General features: G+C 46.5%; 1 protein-coding gene across 1 annotated transcript; it reads right to left on the bottom strand.

Annotated features, from left to right (window-relative positions):
- Positions 1–5,369: 5,369 nt before the first annotated feature.
- On the bottom strand, positions 5,370–13,371 carry MRPS24 (mitochondrial ribosomal protein S24). Its single transcript, XM_015421113.1, has 4 exons — positions 13,311–13,371; positions 9,037–9,117; positions 8,054–8,165; positions 5,370–6,596 (listed from the first exon to the last, which is right to left on the bottom strand). Exons 1-4 carry the CDS (start codon positions 13,350–13,352, stop codon positions 6,313–6,315), a joined length of 519 nt encoding a protein of 172 aa, XP_015276599.1. The 5' UTR covers positions 13,353–13,371; the 3' UTR covers positions 5,370–6,312.
- Between the last annotated feature and the right edge of the window lie 7,917 nt (positions 13,372–21,288).

Raw genomic sequence — 21,288 nt, 5'->3', positions numbered from 1 at the left:
CAGTTTCTACCCCTTCCACACAACTTGGAAAACTCGCCAAACAACTTCACGATTCAGATAAGTCTCTCAAAACACTTTCGGTTTACTTCCTCCCCTCTCCCCCTTCGTGTCTGTTAGCCGCTCATTCCCACAAGAGGCGTCCCTCTTTGCAATCACTGTTTTCCACCATGGGGGGGGTGTCATTTTTCAAACTACTCTGTTTTATTCAGAACTCACGTTAAATGTTGGTCAGTTTCTCTGACCACGCTCAGTTTTACGCCATTCCGCTCAATCTCCGGCGCTTGTCCCGGTCAGTCCAGCTTATGCCCGAAGGCCACTCAGTGACTGGACCGTCGGGGTGGAGGGGAGCCTCAATTCTCCGGCATTACGCCTTCGAAGAGGCTACCCCTCAAAAGCCCCCTGGCCTGGAGCCTATCACAAAGGCTCCTCGGGGGTGTCACTTGAGGTGGCACCCCTCCAGGCCGCTGGTGTGCAAACCGCCCTTCCCTGTCGAGGGAAGAGCTTCCGCCATCGCTGTTCCATAGACCGGAAGTCCTCAAGACATATATTTTCAGCTGTGCAAATGGGCTTCCCCATCCTGCCTCTTAGTTGATTTTTGAAGTAGTTTGGCTCTTTCATTATAAAAGGTTGCTGGCCTTGCTTAAATGCTGTGATCTGCCCATTTTATATCTGGGCTATTTTTTAAAGGCTTTCTTACATGCTAAGCTGTTTTAAGGATCTGAAAGGCTGAAGAGCAGTTTAGACATTTCTTTCTGGGAAGCGGCGTTGCCCCCTCCTTTCAAGCAGTGGGGCCTGGGAAATGTCCAGACAGGAATTTCTCTTTTGCCATATGAACTAATTAAAATGTATGAAGGTGTGAAATATTCTTATGGCTCAAATTTAAACTATGCCAGAAAACCTTTCTGGCTAAAATGTAAAGTAGCCAGGTACCAATTGGCCACAAGAGAAAAACTAACGCACAGGGTGCCAGCACATGACCCCTCTTCCCTGCAGTTTTCACTGAGCAACTGGCCAGGAGCTAAGTGAAAGTTGCTTATGTCTTCCAAGTGGCTTTCCTGGTTTTTCCTTTACTCCTTGACTGGCTCTTCTTCCGCACTGCAATGTAAAAATAACTGAGCCTGGAATAACTGGCCCCATGGCTAACACCCTCTCTCCTCACACTGCAAACGGTGTTGTTTTTAACTCACACCTATTGGCACACTAGATCATGCACCAGACACTGAATTGATTAAAGATGCAACCTGACAAACCAAGCTGTGGCATGTTCATTAAAAAGACCTTAATGATGCTGTGGACTTAGCAAGCCAAGGAAACGCTTGCAGTGATTCAGAGTCTTCATCTCTCAGGGATGGAGCTTTACTTCTGTCTTTTTGGACACTCAGCAGTCAATGGGCCCACCCTAGAAGAAGAGGAGATTGGATTCATATCCCGCCCTTTACTCGGAGTCTCAGAGCGGCTTACAAACGCCTTTCCCTTCCCACAACAGACACCCTGTGAGGTAGATGGAGCTGTGAGAGCTCTTTCCAGAACTGTCCTTGAGAGAACAGCTCTCAGAACTATGGCTTGCCCAAGGTCATCCAGCAGCTGCAAGTGGAGGAGTGGGGAATCAAACCCGGTTCTTCCAGATTAGAGTCCATGCACTTAACCACTACACCAAACTGGGTCTTAGTTTAAGGAAACTGCCCATCTCTCCTCTCCTGTATAGATGCCTCCTTCAGACACGATCACTTCAAAGCAGCTCAGAATTTTCTTCCTCCATTGCAGAATGTCTGAGCAGCTGCTAGGAAGCCCTGGAAAGGATAGCCCATAATGGCCAAGAAATAGCTCTCCTCTGACCTGCACATGGCAGAAGGAAGGTAATTCTGGGCTTCTGGATGAACTAAACATTAGGTATAGCCAAGAGGGCCCCTGCAGTTGCACTTGTAGCTGTGGAAAAGCATTGGATTATCATTCAAATTGGTTTAAGGTTACAAAATGTTCATTTGCAATCTTCTTGCTAATGGAGCTGAGAGGGAATGTATGGCTGGGGTTTCTGTGACCAGTTCCTATACTCCCCTCCATTACATGAGATCAGCTGAACAAGTGCCATTGACTGCATGCCCATCAAAACCAGGCTGGCCCAGCAGCTAGAAGCTTGACCTGGGTGGAAGACACCTCACATCTACCTTAACCATGGCTCTCTGTGTCGGCTTGTACAAACTGTTCTCTCCAGCCTGTTCCTACAGGCTGTCACGTGGAAACAATTGGAATGTACCAAATGATAAGAGCAATATAAGTATAAACCAATTCAATGCATCAATAACTATCCTATTCTCCCCTCCCCACCCTCCCAGGCTTATGCAGCAGAACCTTGGTCTGGTCTCCTGCAGGACAAAGTTCAGAGACATCGCAGAGCAATCAGTCCTTGGAGATCTGGCAGCCAGTGTCCTGCTGCCATTGTCTGCATCATTAACCCAGCAGGAAGGCCCAAAACGGAAGAGTTAAGGTTCATTAGTCCCATCTTGCTATGCTTGATGAGACACCCCATGCCCAGTTCAATATTGCTTCATTAATAGCAAGAGGTCCATCCACTGCATGGCTATGGGTCCGATGTGCATTATGCTAGCTGATTGAAATGTGGCTTACCTCTAAGCAAGCATGTTTAAGATTTCAACGCTAGTATCATCTCATATAGATTTGCTGCAGATAAATGTATGGGTGGGTGGGGCTTAGCCGCCCCAACATGGGTTGCAGGCTGTTTTCTGATAAATGGGGATATAATTGGAGGTAGAACCCCAATAGAGATCCTGAGAAGGGGTGGTTCCCAGCTTGACTGAGCCCTGTTGCTCCCCTAGTTCTGATGGAAAAACTCCCAGCCCATTCTGTCCAGTGTAAGGCTGAAACCCATGCCTTCTTGGGAATACTGTCAACAAGGATGTGGAATGCTACTGCAGGGAAATGACTCCCGGTGGGGATGCACCTCCCCAACTTCAGAAAGAATATGAAGAGCTTCACTGGAGATCATTTTTTCAACCAGGGTTCCACAGTGTTCTTAGGTTATACAAGCATTCTCCAGGAGAGCCATGAAATTTTATGACCGCCCAGCTTCCAAATTTTATGACCTTCTTGCACCAGACAGTTACACTCATTCTGAATATGGGAGTGCCATGAGTAACATGTGGCCTGGTCTGCCATGTGATGCATCTTGCATCATCCTTCACTGCAGAATGTTCAAAATCAGTCTTTTATTTTTGAGTGGAACAACAAAACAGGAAAGAATAGCTCTGGATTAATTTTATTTAGGTTTGTATAGGCAGGGCAATGATACCACAATTGTGTTCTGGAATGTAAAGGTTAACTTTAATATTGTACCACTGGGGCGGGAGAAATAACCAGCTTTTACAGTGGGAAGCAAGAGGAGGGAGTAGGGGGTCTAATATGTTACTTGGGTTCCTCAGCCCAAAAATGTGTTGAAAATCACTGTTCTAGGGACATCAGTCACTACAAGCACAAGTTATTGGGCATCCCAGAGCCTCTATAGTAGGAAACATATATTTATTTGTACAATTCAAATAGTGCTGATGGGGCCTCCAGTTTGGGGGCAGGACTTTCAATGAGTTAAGAGATGGGAGCTAAGTATTTCTGTTCACTCTGATTACACCTTGGGTCTCTGCCCCAAAGGCATTACTTAGAAAGGAAGAGGGCATAGTTGCAACATAACGCTGGGCATTGAGTTCATTTGACTTTAAGGAACGGAGAGGGTGATTTCCCCCCTCCCTTGTCCCTCTCATGATTAATATCAGATCTGATGGGAGTTCATAGTAGCACTACCACCAAAGAAACCGCAGTTCTTGGTGTTGCCTATCCTTGGCCCCCATCCCTCCCCATCCCGTGATATCTGGTAAATGATTCACTCCCAGTGATTCAGCTGGGATGGAGGATTCTGCATCAGACCAGTTTGTGTGGTGTCACATGCTCTGGCTGGCATCAGTCCTGCCAAGAGTCACCAGGTGCAACCAGGTGGTAGGGGCAGCACCCCAGGAGCCCAACTGGTCATCAGCCTTGTTGATTACACTAAAATTAAATTGGATTAGTACAGGTTGCCTCTGCCAGGACTCACTGGAAATTACCCTCGCAATCAATTTGCAGGGTCAGGGCTCAACCAACAGACATGAAATGGGACAAAAAGGATTCTGAAGATGAATGCACGTGTTGCGCTCCCTGCCTCTTGGATGCATGAGGAGGAAGAGCGTCTTCTCTTTCGTCAGGAACAGTCATGGAAGTAGCACCTAACTTCTGTCTCTGGGAACTATATGGCACCTTTTCTATCCATGATCTTCAGTTCACTGCTCCAGAGCCTTAGCTGTGTGATCAGAACACCCTGTTAAGATATAGGCTTATTCACACCATTGCTTTTAGAGCACGTTGCTGTTTCATAAGAACACAAGAGCCCTGCTGGATCAGACCAGTAGTCCAACTAGTCCACCATCCTGTCTCACAAAGTGACCGACCAGTTCCTCTTGAAGGCCAACCACAGTGCAGAGGCTTTCCCCTGATATTGCCTCCTGGCACTGGGATTCAGAGGCTGACTACCTCTGAACATGTAGGTTCCCTTTACTCACCGTAGCTAGTAGCCACTGGTAGACCTATCCTCATTAAACCTGCCTAATTCCCTTTTAAAGCTGTCTGTGCCTGTGGCCATCACTACATCCTCTGGCAGCCAATTCCACATTTTAATCACTTGCTGTGTAAAGAAGTATTCCTTTTTGTCTGTCCAGAATATACTGCACATCAGCATCACTGGATACCCACTGGATCTAGTATTCTGGGAACAAGAGAAGAAGTTCTCTGTCAACTCTCTCCATGGTGTGCATAGTTTCGTCCCCCCCCCCCCCCCGGTCATCTCTTTTCTAAACTGAAAAGTCCCAGACTCTTCAGGCTTTCCTCATAGGGAAGATGCTGCTGCAACCCCATAATCATCTTGATTGCCCTCTTCTGTACTTTTTCCAGCTCTGCAAGAGACACAAGGCGGTGAACCTGTTACAGGGTATCTAGCCACTTTGAGGGACCATCTCAAGGCAGTGGATCTTCTGTTGTAAGGATATGTTTTCCCAGAACTCAAATGGCAAGAGTTTACCTCTAAACTTTATAATGAAACTCCGAGGAGGGCATACAAGATTCCCAGGGGCTCTTCCATCCACGCCCTGACCCTGCTGCATCGTGTGCCCTCCAGTCTAACCATGGGACACAGTCTCTGCTCCCCCAGCTGGAAGTTCTGCTGCATCTGGGCATGGGGGGCTGCATGGGCAGTGAAACAGCAGTCAACCAACTCAAGCCATTATTTACCTTTTGATTTAAAAACACAAACAATCCAAGTCTGCTTTTCTTTATCACTACAAAAGCGGTAGGGGGGGGGCTCTCTCTTGTTCAGAAGTTTCCCAGGCATTCTATTGTAACATACATTTGCTGCTCCTTTGCTACATGGAATTTAGGAATCTTCAGACATGTAACCCATGGAATTTACATTTTCTCAGCATGCCAAACTGCAATGCATCTATGCTGGGGGGGGGGGGGATGCATTTTTCTCTCTCTGCAGCAGGACTACTCTGATTTGGTATAACGTCTGGAATGCAGTTATGCAAGTGTCAGAAAGTGCCCCTCCTATGCCCTGATGATGGCTGACAATGATGGGCCTGCCCCCCTTCCAGTGTTATGTTAACCATCCTCAGCCTGGAAAGTTTTGCCTCCAGCAGCTAGTCTTCACCTCCACTCATCTAACTGAAAGTGACAGTTTGAGCTCCCATAGGAGGCGTGAGGGCAAGAGGACAGCTACCCAGAAGACATTTCATTACTGCCTTTGAAGTGCAAGATGCAAGACAAAAGGCTTCAGCGTGGGGGGGGGGGAGATGCTTTGAATTGGCCTGTGTAAGTGCTGAGACTCCTGTGGCAGCATAGAGATTTCAAGCCCCTTTTCCTGTAGCAAATTAGCAAGGGTTCAGCCAAGAGTTTTCAATAGGCTTCAGTTGCCTGGCAGTGCAACCATACATTCTGCAGGCTCAGGAAACAGTGATCTACAAACAACTACATGTAGGGGCACCAAGTACTCTTTGTTTGGACTGCATCAACATCCAACCCCACCTCCTCTCCAAGTCCAAGCCAAGATACAAGTCCTTTGAGTTTCCACTTGCAAACTTTGCATTCTTCAAGCAGGAGCTCCTCCCAGTCCCTGGTAACTGGTCCATGGGAATCACTGGCCAGGAAGCAACATGAGCTAGGCAAGAAGTCCAATTCAGCCTTGGTTCAGGGATCCACTGGAGCTGCACCTAGCCAAGACTACAGATACTTATAGACAACTTTGTTAGGGACTGTCTGCACTTCCATCTTGACAGGGCATTTGTACAGGAAGGAGAGAAGCACCTCTGTGTAGCCAATCAGGAAATAGAACTTAGAGGGCGGCAGCTTCTGTACAAAAATAGCACAGATGATCAAAGTATTGGCACGGCGCTTCAGCACAATTTCATTGGCAAGACAGCCATGGAAGGTGCCATAAATGAACTTGCGAATGAAGACATCCTCCACTGTGCGCTCGGCAGCTCCACTCTCGCCATCCAGATTACCTACAGGGCAGGCAGGGAAACACAGAGCACAATGAGGGGCAAGGCCAGTGTAGTGTTTAGAGCTGGATTAGGACTGAGAAGACCTAGGTTCAAATCCCCTGGCCATGAAGCGCCAGATACTCATGCACTAATATGCCCCACAGGATTGTTGTGAGAGCAAACCAGATTTATTTTTATTTATTCATTCTGTTAGATTTGTATCCTGCCCTCCCCGCACAGCGGGCTCAGGGCGGGTTCCATCAACTACCACACACAAAAACTTAAAAACAATTAAAATACAACTAAATTCCTATGCGCTAATCAGTGCCTCAACAGATGAGGTTTTTCAGATTGGGTTCCTAGGTGGTAAACATAGATCTGACCCGCTGAAGGGGAGGCCCAATAAAGGAGGGTGACACCCACCGCCTCAGCTAAAAGCCTGGTGGAAGAGCTCCGTCTTACAGGCCCCGCGGAACTGTAAACAGTCCCGCAGGGCCCTGATCTCATGTGGGAACTCATTCCACCAGGTAGGGGTCAGGGCCGAAAAAGCCTCGGCCCTAGTTGAGGCAAGACGGATATCCCTGGGGCCGGGGACAACCAGAAGATGCTGATTGGCAGATTGTAAATTCCTTTGGGGCTCATAGTGGGAGAGGCCGTCTCACAGATATGCAGGCGCCTGGCCATATAGGGCTTTGAAGGTAAGCACCAGCACCTTGAAATAGATCCAGTACTCAATAGGCAGCCAGTGCAGTTTGTGCAGCACAGGGTGGATATGCGTCTGCACAGACAACGAAGTCAACACCCATGCTGTTGCGTTCTGCAGTAGCTGCAGTTTCCGGAGCATAGCCAAGGGCAGCCCCATGTAGAGAGAATTACAATAATCCAGTCTGGAAGTGACCACTGCATATGCTGCACTGAATTTCATAGAAGAAGGATGAGATAAGAAACCCATTGTATTTGCTTCCTGATCAGGATACTTCCATTTGAATAAACACGGACCGGGTCAAGATGCAAACACTTTCCAATCAAAAAGCCGAACCTCAGGTGCAAACTATTCCTGTTTGCTTCTAAGCTGCAGCTTTCACTTTGCGCCAAAATGGGTTATCCAGTCAAGCTGTGGCTCAGAGTACATTCTGAGCCCCGGCACACAAATGGAAGGCTGTCTCACGTGGAAGAATCACCAGCACCTATGAACTGCTATATCCCACTGAGGAATGCAGGATGATTAATTGGGCAGCTAATCCTCCTCTCGAAACAGAAACTGTGCAAGCAGGGAGGGGGGAATCACTCAATGAGAAAAGCCCTTCATCTAAAGTAGGCAATCGACCCAAAGAAAGGTCTCTCTAGAGCAAAGCAAGAAGTGAGGCTGGGCTTTTGCTGCAGCCCCATCTCGGCTCTTCCTTTTCAATGGAGATTTTAGGAAAAGGAAACAGAATTTGGGAAGAAAGTGTGCACATTCCCTCCCCCCCTTCACTCACTTGTGTGTTGGGAGAGCCACCCCTTGCGATGAGCAATATAATGGGGTGGGTGGGCTTGCTCATATGTCACAGGCTTATCTCCTTTCCCAACACGAACCCGAGCCGCTCGATTCTGCAACACAAGGATAGAGGAATGATTATAATGGGAAGGGAAATATGTGTTTAGTGCATGATATGCTTTCTGCACCTTTCAGTGGCAAAACCCATTATGTTCTTAACAGCCTCAGCAGTACAGGACACAGTAAACTATGCTAGAGTGAAAAGGGCCTGAGAAACGTAACTGAAACAAAGAATTTGAAGAGCTCAAATCAGCCTTCCCATAGGATGAAAAACAGTTTCCGTCCCTCCCTCAATTTCATACTATAATAGCAAAATACAACCCTAGTTATGATTCTGTGTGCATGGAGAATTTCAGCTTCTCCCCCTGCCCATCTCCTAAGGATAATTTCTCAGGCTATATTGGGCTTAGTGCTTCTCTCCAGGTGAAACAAGGGTGGAACCATACATTACAAGCTTCCTTTTAACTAACACAAGAGGGTGGGGCTGCAGCCCCATGATAGAGCATCTTCTTTGCATGCAGAAGGTCCCGGGTTCAATCTCCAGTTAAAAGGAACAGACAGCAAGTGATGAGAAAGATGTTGGCCAAACCCTACAGAGCCATTGCTGGTCAGGCAACCTTGATAGACCAATGGTCTGTTTCTGTATGGCAGCTTCATGTGTACAAATCTTTAATTAAACTAGAACAAAGTACCAAAATCTCAAAATTTTAAAAATATGAAAACATTTAACAGATTCTCAAGTAGTTTCAGATACTAAATGCCCATTTATAAGAGATTTACTTATCTAGTGGGTACATTTTAAAAAGCTAGTTGACCAACCATTCCCTAGAACACAATGGATATTTTTTTTCTGCGAAAGAACGGAATACCCATAATTTTTCATGCCAAACACCCATGTGAACACTGGACCCATCAGTCTCTTACCTTATGACAGGTAGCTGTGGTCTGGAAACCCTGCCTTGAACAAAGGATCCAGGAAATACGGTCAAGTTTTCCTGAAAAGGCCTGATAAAGTACAGTACAATTAGCAAGAGTCACATGGCTGCGGAGCTTTCCTACTTGCTGGGGTTTAGACTTACAGGGGTACCAATACACAGGGGTGTATTGTTTTCAGATGACATTGAGGGATTTTCCTGCTGATATGGTTGACATGGCTGTTCATGCTGTAGTTGACCTCTGGAATGAAGAAATGACCTGGACAGTTGACCCAATTGCACTTAGTCACCCTCTCTCAGGTCAACAAGCTGGGGCAGCCCCTTGGTTTACTGAGGGGCAGCAGATGATGAAAAGACAGGAGAGACAGCTAGCAATGGTGGAGAAAGAGACAGGATGAATCTGACAAGGCATGGGCTAGAGCTCATTTGAAAGTCTACTGAGTGGCAGTGATGGTGGCAAAGATGCAATCCACACAATGTAGATATGCAGAACTCCTCTAGGTAGTCAGGGGCCTATTGGGTTGTGGTCAGCAGGAGGTGGACTGTGCTGCAACCTGTTGCTATCATTTTGCTAAGCACTTTGCAGATAAAATCTCACGCTTGTAGCAGCAACTGGATCAGATGGTCTGAAGGTGCTAATTTGTCCACTTGTATCCACTTCTGAGGATGTGAACAGAACTTGGGAAAGTTTGAGACCTCTCACCTGTTTGTATGACCCTCACACCTATTAGCTGCTTAAATCTGCTGGGGGGGGGAGGGATGGCAGACTGGGTCTGGGAGACAGTAAATATTTGCCTGAGAGACATGGTGGTTGCTCCTGCCCTGAAGCAAGCAGTGGTGCGGTCAATCCTAAAGAAACCTACTCTGGACTTGGTAGAGTTGAATAACTACCATCCAGAGCCAGTTTGGTGTAGTGGTTAAGTGCGTGGACTCTAATCTGGGAGAACCGGGTTTGATTCCCCACTCCTCCACTTGCACCTGTTGGATGACCTTGGGCAAGCCATAGTTTTGGCACAGATGTTCTTGAAAAAGAGCAGTTTCTGTCAGAGCTCTCTCAGCCACACCTACCTCACAGGGTGTCTGTTGTGGGGAGGGGAAGGGAAGGGAAAGGAGTTTGTAAGCCGCTCTGAGACTCCCTTGGGTAGTGAAGGGCAGGGGATAAATCCAATCTCTTCTCATCTTCTTCAAACGTACCATTCTTGAGCATGGTGACTGAATGAGTGGTGGCTGGTCAACTTCAGAGACACCTGAATGAAGACTGTTTAGATCCATTCCAATCTGGTTTCAGACCTAGTTATGGGACTGAAACAGCCTTGGTTACCCTGATGGATAACATGTGCCATGAGATGGACAGGGGGAGTGTGACTGTTCATTCTTTCTGTGGCTTTTAATCATGGAATCCTTCTGGATTGCCTTTTGAGACCAGGAGGCACTGTTCTGCAATGGTTCTGGTCCTACGGTACCTCTAGTCCTACATGCACCACGGCAGTTCTTCTTTATCACTTTTATCTCCCAAGGTTTTAGTTTGAAATATACTCCACCTCTCTAGTTCTCCAACCTGAAATATATACTCCACTTTCTCTACTCAGGCAACACTGAGTATTTATTTATTTATCCATTCATCCATTCATTCATTCAATTTATACCGCACCCTCCCCACCAGAGCAGGCTCAGAGCGGCTTACAGAAGAATAAAACATAAGTGAACAATTATAACATAGATAAAACCATTTTGTGGCACCCCTGCCTGGCTGAGACGGAGCAGTCAGTCAGATAAGACAATACTGAACTAAATAGGCCAATAGTCTGGCTCAGTATAAAAACAATCTAATGTCATAAAGTGCTAGCTAGATGTAAACTAAGTACTTAGGGATGGCGGCAACATTCATGTTAGTATATTCTATGGTCTGCATTGCTCATCAGCTACTTGATCTCTATCATATACATGTGGCAGGCACAGGATGTAAATGGTGGAGCCAGACAGGGCTGTCTTTCTCAGTTGTTGTTGTCAGGGCCGGCTCACCCACTAGGCGAACTAGGCATTCGCCTAGTGCGCGGGCTGGCCCTGACCCCTTAGAGGCGCCAAACAGGACCCGGCCTCCCCCCCGCCAAAGCCCCCCAGCCCCTGCCAAAAGCCCTAAATGATGATCTCCCTGGCTTCCCTGACCAGGTGAGCGCTGCCGCCACCGCCTCTGACTGGCCAGTGGCCCTAGGGCTGGGCACCACCACATCAAACTGCACACGGCGGCCCCGCCCCCACCAAAAAGCCCACCCTAACCCAGATGAGGCAGGCAGGCGGCCATCTGTCAGAGCGGGCGGTACGGGCCGGCCCACCCAGCCAGACACTCAGTGATTGGGGTCCGCCCATCTTGTAAGACGTCCTGGCGGGGACAAGAGGGGCCGGGGTGACCAGGCAGGCAGGCGCCGGAGACTGGTCCGGCCGCTGCCCTGGGGGTGTGTGTCAGGGAACCTCCTACTTATGAAACTGCCGCCGGGTGTGCCGTTCGGAAGGGCGTGAGCCAGCGGGCGCCCCACGCCGCTGGGTCCTTCTGGCCACTCATGGCGCTCAGAGACAGGGAGGGAGGAAACCCCGCACGGCAATGCCGGCTCCCCCCCCAGCTGCTGCTGCTACAGGCACACCGCCCCGCTGCCTCCCTGCCCGTGCCCGCTGCCCCCACCGCCACCCAACCTCTCTGGAAGGCCCCAGGGAAACGTCCTTTGTTGTATCCCGCCCTGGGCCTTGGGGTAACTGGGGGCCTTTTTGTGGTGCCCCTGCCTGGCTGAGTCGGAGCAGTCAGTCAGATAAGACAATACTGAACTAAATAGGCCAATAGTCTGGCTCAGTATCAAGCAGTTTCATATGACCACATATATTTGTTTTACTAAGCTCTTTACCAGCTGGTATTTACTGCCATGAATCCTTGGAGAAAAAGAAAGCATTTAATAAAGTTCTCAAGTACTATCAGGGACATTTTCTAGCCATTCTTTTCCCATACGGAGAACCAGCGTGGTGTAGTGTTTAAGAGCAGCAGTCTCTAATCTGGATAACTGGGTTTGATTCCCCACTCCTCCAAGTGAAGCCTGCTGGGTGACCTTGAGTCAGTCACAGTTCTCTCAGCCCTACCTACCTCACATGGTGCCTGTTGTGGTGAGAGCAAGGGAAAGGCAATTGTAAGGCACTTTGAGAGTCAAGGTAGGGAAAAGCAGGGTATAAAAACTTACTCTTCTTCTACTTATAATTGTGTATACCTCTATCCCTTAAGTTAAATTTTTTTTTAAAAGACCAAGAAAAGCTCCAGAAACTAGAAGAAGAGGAGATTGGATTTATACGCCGCCCTTCACTACCCAAAGGTGTCTCAGAGCAGCTTACAAACTCCTTTCCCTTCCCTTCCCCTCCCCACAACAGACACCCTGTGAGGTAGGTGGGGCTGAGAGAACTCTTGACAGAAACTGCTCTTTTTCAAGAACCCCAAGGTCATCCAGCCAGGTGCAAGTGGAGGAGTAGGGAATCAAACCCGGTTCTCCCAGATTAGAGTCCGCGCACTTAACCACTACACCAAACTAGTCTTTCAACGAGGAAAGCTCTCCATCTTTTTTGATAGCAGGGGAACAGAACTGTAGATTGTAGTCCAAGTCTGGCCACACTGTACATAGGGCAATTTACTTCGTATCTCTTTAGTCTTTCCCTGGCCCTGCTATTTTGCAGCTGTTGCCATGCCCTTGGGCAGAGCTGATACACTGTTCATTTGTTAAGCACATTCTGTACTGGCGATAAGAGAAAGCAAAAGCAGGCGCTTTCTAAAATGCACGTGAGCTTTTCATTTCCATTGCTTTTTAAAAAATTCTTTCCACCAGAGAAAGTAAACCAACACAGCGCAACTAAAGGTCTTTTGCTCCTCTTACCTGCCAAAGGACCTTTCTCTACCACCCTTCCCCTATATATGCACGTGCGACGACCCACCCGGAAGCCAAGGGGGAGGCAAGTTCCGGTTCCTGTGCCTTCTTGACCTAGAACCTAGGCAACCCGCTTCACTTGTTAGGGGTAAACCTACGATCTCTTTACGCGTGAAACAAATAAAACAAAAAGAAATGACGCGCGACAACGCTCTGCAACGTGTGACCCAAGGACGAAGGAAGCTGGGCCGCCTAGGGCAACACATTCTAATAAGACCAAAAAACACAGCCAAATCTGCTCGCTGCCCATAGCTTCCCCCTCCCACCCCAATGATGATGATAAAGGAAGACTAAAACTACCCCTACTCGCCTGTAAGCCCTGCCACGCCGGTCTCCACAAGGGCGCCGCCATTTTGACAGGTGCCACCCAACGCGACAGCGCAAGCGCGGACAATGTGCTAGCCGGACCTGTTCTCGCGACAGGCAGAAAGGTCATTAACCAATCCTGGGCGGCGGCGCTCGTCCTCCAGAAACCGGCTCCAAGAATGGGACTGGAAGTCGTGTCAACATGAAAGCGCGCCCAGAGGCCCGGACTTCCGCTCCCCAGGATGCCCTCTTGGTGGCAGGAAGGCCCGTTATGAGAGCGGTGGCGTGTTCCCCCCCCCCCCCCCCCACCGCTCCAGAAGCAGGACTGGAAAAACCAGTAAGCGGCCGTGGTCGTTTAAAAGAGTGTGAGCTGCCTGCAGCGGAGGATAAACTGGTTTATGCCCCTGTAGTGGAGTCTTTTTCCTGGGCAGTGAGGTTTGGCTTCTTCCAGCGTCTGACTGGAGGAGAGAGTTGTGAGTTGCCTGGAGAAAAAAATGTCTTGTCCCTGTAGGTAAAGGCAAAGGTTCCCTTGCTCGAAAGCCAGTCGAATCCGACTCTAGGGTTGCGGTGCTCATCTCCGTTTCAAAGCCGAAGAGCCAGCGCTGTCCGAAGACATTTCCGTGGTCATGTGGCCGGCATGACTAAACACCAAGGTGCACGGAACGCTGTTACATTCCCACCGAAGTGGTACCTATTTATCTACTTGCAATTTCTTGCTTTCGAACTGCTAGGTTGGCAGGAGCTGGAACTAGAGACGGGAGCTCACTCCGTCATGTGGCACACTCAGGTCTCGAACTGCTGAACTACCGACCTTCCACAGCCTGCGTCTTAACCACTTGAGCCACCACAGCTCTTTAGTAAAGGCCTAATTATAAGGTGATGTCATTTATCTCCATGTATAGAAAAGTTTCAGGTGCTTGTTCTATTTGTTGTACTCTTGGGCCCTTTCCAGCAGTGGCTGGTTTGGACTCTTCCAGGGGCCTGCTGAAACAGGCAGCAAAAAAATTCTCAACAGTTGAATTGTAGTACAATACATGCTTTCTGAGTAGGTTGCCAACTTCAGGAAGGGGGATGCTGAAGTCCTCCTGGAACTACAGATGATCTCCAGGCAGCAGAGATTGTTTCTCCTGAAGGAAATGGAAGCTTCATAAGGTAGACTCTATGATATCACATCCTCAGGCACCACCTCCATATCCTCAAAAGTTTCCCAAACTGAACATAGCAGCCCTGTCACTAGCGATGAAGGGAACCCTCTCCCACTACTTTGTGTGTGTGAGTCAGGAGACTTGGTCTGTGTTGATATCCTACAAACCATTGTTGGCTATGACTGCTACATGCCCCCTCATTTAACATTTTCTGTACACAGTTTCTAACTAGATGAGGCTGTTAGCTGCTTTCCATCATTCTCAAAACACACTCTTGTGGAGATCTTTATTCTAGATGATGGGGCCACCTCCCTCAGTCTTCAGTACAGGCATTATAACACTAAACATCATTACAAGGCTCTCCTACTTGTTTTGAGGCATTCCAGAAACACGCCAGTAACACTAGCATCACCCAGCAATGCATTTGCACTGATAATCAGGGGTGGCCAAACTGCAGCTCAGGAGCACATGCGGCTCTTTCATACATATTGTGCGGCTCCCGTCAGGGCAGCTGGGGAAGTGAAGGGGAGACGTGCCTGCCCGATCAGTCTTCCCTTCCCGAGCCAGTGTTCCCCTCCCTGGGTAGGCTTGGGGGGGGGGAGCAGAGAAAGAAAGCAGCTTTACCTCCAAATGTGTTCTCAAAGCTGCCACCACCCCACCAGTCAGCTTGGAGAAGGCATTTGTTTCTAAATCCTTTCTCCAAGCAAAGCCAGCCAGCATGGAGGTGGAGTGGGGGCTTGGAGGACATATTTAAAGTTGCTTTCTTTCCACCTCTCCCTCCCTTCTCCCATCTATTTGCTTTCTCTTTCGCTCTCGCTTTCTTCCCTAGCATCTAAAGTTAAATGTATTCTTCAAGCTCCAGTCCACTGCCCCGCCGGCTGGCTTGGAGAAGGCATTTGTCTCTAAATCCATTCCCCAAGCCAAGCCAATGTGGCAGCAGGGTCGAGGGGCTTGGAGAACACATTTAAAATTAAAGGCATTTTCCAAGTCTCCGCACCGCGGCCCCACCCACCAGCTTGGAGAAGGCAGTTGTCCCTTTAAATCCCTTCTCCAACCCAAGCTGGCTAGTGGGGCAGGGGTTGGAGAACATTTAAAGTTAAAGTTGCTTTTGTTCCACCTCTCCTTCCCTCCCTCCTTCCCCATTTATTTGCTTTCTTTCTACCTCCCTCCCTCTTTCTATTTGCTTTCTTTGTTTCTTTCTTTGTCTTTCTCTTTCTTCCTCTCTCTCTTCCTTCCCTCTCACTCCGCCATCTATTTGCTTTCTTTTTCTCTCTCTTTCTCTCCACCTCTTTCATTCTTTCTTTTCACCCCTCTCTCTCTTAGACAAATAAACATAATTAGCAAACAAATATCATTGGACAAATAAATATTATTAATATCTGTTTTTACCCCTTTTATTTTTATTTTTGGCAGTCTCATTTAATGATAATAAAAAGCAAATATGCATATTTTTCAATAAAAACATGTAATATTTGTTCATGTCTTGCGGTTCTCAAACATCTGGTGCAGGGGTGGCCAAACTGTGACTTGGGAGCCACATGCAGCTCTTTCACATATATTATGTGGCTCCCAGCAGGACTGCTGGGAAAGTGAAGGGGAGGCATGCCTCCCTGATCAGTTTTCCTTTCCCCAGCCAGTGTTCCCCTTCTTAGGTAGGCTTGAGGTGGGGGGTAGCAGAAAAAGAAAGCAACTTTAAATGCATTTGCTTGGTGAAGGCATGTGCCTCTTTAAATCACTTCTCCAAGCTAAGCCAGCTGACATGGGGATGTGTGGGTGTGTGTATGTTGGGGAACACATTTAAATTAAAGTTGCTTCCTTTCCACCTCTTCCCTCCTCCCCGTTTCTTTATTTTCTTTCCACCTCTCTCTTTCTCTCTTTTCCCCTCCATCCCTCCCCTCTCCCCATCTATTTGCTTTCTTCCCACTTCTTTTTTCACCTTTCTCTCTCTTTCTCCCTTTCTCTCTCTCTCCCTTCCTTCCTCCCTCCTCCATCTATTTGCTTTATTTCTTTCTCTTTCTTTCTCTTTCCTTCTTTCCACCTTTCTCTTCCTTCCTTCCGTCCTCCCTCATCTATTTGTGTTCTTTGTTTCTTTCTCTTCCTCCCTCCTCTCCTTCCCCATCTGTTTACTTTCTTTCCACATTTCTTTCGCTTTCCCCCTTCCTTCCTTCCTTCCTTCCTTCCTTCCTTCCTTCCTTCCTTCCTTCCTTCCTTTCATTCTTTCTTTCTACCCCTCTCTCTCTTTCTCAGACAAATAAATATCATTAGCAAACAAACAAATATCATTGGACAAATAAGTATCATTATATTTTTGGCAGTCTCATTTAATGTTAATACGGAGCAAATTTGTATATTTTCCAATAAAAACGTGTGTGTAATATTTGTTCATGTCTTGCGGCTCTCAAACATCTGACGTTTATGCTGTGTGGCTCTTATGTTAAGCAAGTTTGGCCATCCCTGCTGTGAATGTTCAGTTTTGAAGCAGCAAGTGAAGATCAACTGCTGGCAAGACACTCCATTAATCCCTCATTATATAGTCACAAATCAGAATTAGGATGGGGAATCCCGGACCTAAACAACTATTATGAAGCTTTTCAGCTAAAACCATTATTAGAAATAGGCGAGGAAAAGGCACAGAAGTGGGTTAATTTTGAGAATGAAATCAATAGTAATATAGGTAGATTTGGCATCTTTTCTATAGTAACGACAAAAGACTTAAAACTAACAATAGGCCCTAGAAGAGCATCAGAAATCTGGAAGAAATGTCAACCCCACTGGCTAGGAAAAGTTTCAAGATGGGCACCCCTTGAAACTGCAAGAAATTAAATGGTGGGAAATGCTAAAAATTAAAGGTTATTATAGAGTGGGTGATATGTTTAGTGGTGGAAATCTAAAACCCTTACAGGAAATAACAGAAGAGATAGGCAAACAATGGCCCCAGTCACACGGGCAGGAAAATGCGGGGGGGAAGCGTGGCTGTTTGTCCCGGAGCAAAATAACGTGCGGTTGCACAATCACACGTCCCGTCGAGGTCCCGTGTTTAGGGGGGAGGTGCTGATCACACGACTATCCTGCAGAGCGGCAAAGAAGCGGTGCGGCGCGATCACACCAGCAATCGCTAGGCGCTGTTTCCGTGGCAAACGGGATGGATTTTTTTAAAAAAACCTGAAGTTTGTGTATACATATGACTGAGCAATCGTATCTGCACATCCGAAGGCGGGTGGTGGGCTTACCGGAGACGCTTCCGGACCCCAACAGAGCTCCGAGGCATAACCAATGGAGGGGGAGGTGGGCCCCCTCATCACAGCCGCTCTAACTGCCTGCGCGACAGTGGCCATAGCGACTCTCCAGAGGCGGCAAGCCTGGCTGCAGTGGGAGGGGGCATCTTTGTGCACATGCGCCGTTGGACGCTTGTGCGCATCCTGTGGAGACTTGGGGGGGAAAAACCTGTTCGCGACGGGACATGGGCGGGCGCTGGATGCCACGGGATTCCACCGGAAATGCGATCAGGTGTCCGCCCTTGCCCCGCAGTTTCCGGAAACTAGTACCTCGGAGGTACTAGTTTTTTACCCCGCATCTTTGGCGGGAAGCCTCGGGTTCGGCACAGGAGCTCTACGCTTCCCAGATGTGGTGGTGTGATCGCGCCCAGAAAATCCGCCTATCTTCCGTCTCTGTAGCGTGGCTAATGTTCCGTGTGACCGCAGCCTATATTAGTTAAAAATAGCAGGGCTATATAAGACAGTTAAAATGATTAGCGAAAAGGAAGACCTCTGGACAGATGCACCAATGGAAGTAATATACAAAGAAATGGCCAAGCAGAAAAAGGGACTGGTAGGAAAAAGATATAGAAAGATGTTAACAAATAAAGATAAAATAACAGAATACTTACAAAAGAGATGGTGCCATGAAGGTCAGATAACAGAGAGGAGGTTGATAAAATTATGAAAGGAATAGAAGATATCAAAGTAACCAGATTTAAAGAACTTGAATATAAATTCCTTACAAAATGGTATAAGACACCAGCACAGCTAGCTAATATGATTCCCGGATTGAGTTCGCTGTGCTGGCACTGTAAACATTCTAAAGGCTGGTATGCACACATGTGGTGGGAATGTGCAGAAGTAAAAACCTTCTGGAGGGAAATTATTGAAATTATTAGAAAAGTATGCAATATAACATTAACCATAGACTTTAATCTAATGTTGTTAAGTACAATAGGAAGCCCGTTATTGGATAGGACTACTCTAAATCTAGTTAAGGCTATGATACTGGCGGGAAAGGCGGTTATAGCTCTGGGTTGGAAAGACAAAAGTAAATGGATAATAGAAATCTGGCACAACTATTTGTTTGACTTTATACAGTCAGATATCGTGGTATCAATCAACAAGGGAACAACATGGGAAGAAAAATTGACGGAAATCAAGACCAGATGGAAGACCTACCTAGATTGGATACTGAAAGAAAGAAGAAAAGACATTCAGTGGAAGATTAAGACTTTGTGCCCATGGCTGGGGTGAAAAGACGAAGATTAAAAGGGAGGGAGGGAGGGAGGAAAGGGGTGAAACTGTAAATAGCTACAAATATTCGATGTAACAGACTAAATAAATAAAAATATATACTCATTTTTTAAAAAAGTTACTTCCATGCCTGAGAGCAATGAATGGACAATCTCAGTCTTATTTTGACATATTTATTGCTTCATACCTGTTGACCTTATAACCTTGTTATTTAGTTTTGTCTTCACATATCTTAAAACATTTTCATCATGTTACATGTTCATTTGCTGTTCAGCCCCTGTCTATAAGTTTGGACCTTCCATTCCAGGGTATTTGAAAAAGTGTGCATGCGCACAAAAGCTCATACCTTGAATAAACCTTTGTTGGTCTTATAGGTGCCACTGGACTCTAAATATGTTCTACAAGCTCAGGAGGCCCTTGTCCTTTAGATTGCAGCTATTCCCCAGACTTTGCTGGAGGCAGCTGGAACCTGGCATCACGTACATATCCCAATCTTGTTGCTAGTGCAACCTTTCCATCCTTCCTGTGTTTTGAGAGCACACCTCAGAGCTGACCTCAGAAGCAATATGAGGTAGCGTATTCAAAAAACCAGAAGCAAAGAATGGAAAAGAAGGAGCGTGAACAGGGCAAAAGAGGACAAAGAAGGAAACTTGAAAAGGGATAAGGAAGCAATGCAGTACAGGCCCCAAGGGGATCAGTAGATATACAGTAGGAAAAGCTTTGGGCGCTAAATCTACCAGCAACATTCCATGCTGCAACAGATGAGAGCTGAGCACTCTTATGGGGCTGGCACATTTCCCTGTTACACTTTGTGCTGTGTTGAAATCGAAGCCCGGGGGCATTTAATGCAAAAGAACTTTCGGTTTCACTTCGTAATAGGACCAATGTTCCCTCTAAGCTGTGGAGTCTTGTGAGCAAAAATTCTCCTCTGTGAGCTCCTGGCACTCAAGTTGTGAGCGAGCAATTTGGCTACTGCATAAATTAGTCTGCTCTGGAGCCCTCCTTCCTGAGCTAAGGCAAAAATGTGTGAGCTGGAGGCTAAAAAACTGAGCTAGCTCACACTAACTCAGCTTAGAGGGAACACTGAATAGGACCACCGTATCTTCCAGTGGTTTTCTGTTATGGTACTTGATTGTTGTTGTTTTTATTGTACTAATTGTTTTTACCTTGTGCGTCTCCACGAACTGGTCTGCAGACAAGCAATATATACATTTTCTAAATAAATATGGGAATTGAAAACACACTTGTCGACACCAAGCATATTAAGGCACAAGAGAACACAGAAAAAGAGGGGTTTTTTTTTTAAATGGAAGAGATTATTTAATTACCATGAAAGCCTCCACTTTTTATCACATCATCTGTTAGAGATGTAAAACTTGTATAATGTTTGAAGCCATGGGATGAACTGAAACATATGCAATAATGATTTTTTATCAAACTTAAACATTTTTTACTGCTTTTACAACAAATCATGTCATCCATAACTTAGCATATAAAATTCTGCTATTTGGCATATTTATGACATTTAAAAGTACAAATGCCCTTGGCCTGACTGACAGTCATGTAGACAGCATCTTGGGAAGGAAATGTAAATCCTCCCCAAGTACACCTAGTTCATGGGGAGATAGAACTGATGTGCCTTAGGCAGAAGCAGCTCCTTCCACTATAACTAGTTGGTACAATTCCAGCTTTCTTCTACAAAGTTTCAGCATTCTGGAAATTTTAGCATCTGGAAGTGAGACTTCTACAACACTGAAAATATACCAGTGTATTTTGTGTAAGCAGTCCCTAAAAGTGAGAGTAATGCTCGTTTTGAAATCAGTAGTTTCTAGAGTTCTGAAATGGGGGTGAAGCAGCCGCCTGATGCCCATTTTGCCATTTGCTCTATTGTTCCACTAGGAGGAGCTGCTCTTCTTTTTTTATATATAGGTTTTATTTACAGTTTTCCCATCATTTACATACATTTATCTCCCCTTTAATAACAATTTGGGGGTTAACATTACAGTTTTTCTTCGTACCATTTTATGGCCTTATGCCATTTTTGGTTAAATTTATCTTCTGTTTTTCCCACCAAGTACATATTTAATTTATCCATTTCTATTACGTCAAAAAGCTTGCTTATCAACTCTTCTTTACTCGGTATATTATCCGACTTCCAATTCTTTGCGATACATATTCTCGACATTGTAGCTACATATGCAATAATACATGTTTCATTATATTTAAGACCGTCAGGTGTAATGTTTAATAAAAAGATTTCTGGGCTCAATGGTACAGTAAGTCTATTTCTGTAATATCTTTTATCAACTGCTTAGTAGTTTTC

Source organism: Gekko japonicus, unplaced genomic scaffold, assembly GCF_001447785.1.
Source record: "Gekko japonicus isolate JY-2015 unplaced genomic scaffold, Gekko_japonicus_V1.1 scaffold13, whole genome shotgun sequence".
NCBI lineage: Eukaryota > Metazoa > Chordata > Lepidosauria > Squamata > Gekkonidae > Gekko > Gekko japonicus.
The sequence above is the reverse complement of the archived record's forward strand: the minus strand, read 5'-3'. Positions and strand labels throughout refer to the sequence as shown.

Coding starts and splice junctions, on each gene's coding strand:
- MRPS24 (XM_015421113.1), bottom strand. CDS start 13,352: ATGGCGGCGCCCTTGTGGAGACCGGCGTGGCAGGGCTTACAG. Junction 9,118..13,310: donor CGGCGTGGCAGGGCTTACAG/GCGAGTAGGGGT, acceptor GTACTTTATCAG/GCCTTTTCAGGAAAACTTGA. Junction 8,166..9,036: donor CCACAGCTACCTGTCATAAG/GTAAGAGACTGA, acceptor CTTGTGTTGCAG/AATCGAGCGGCTCGGGTTCG.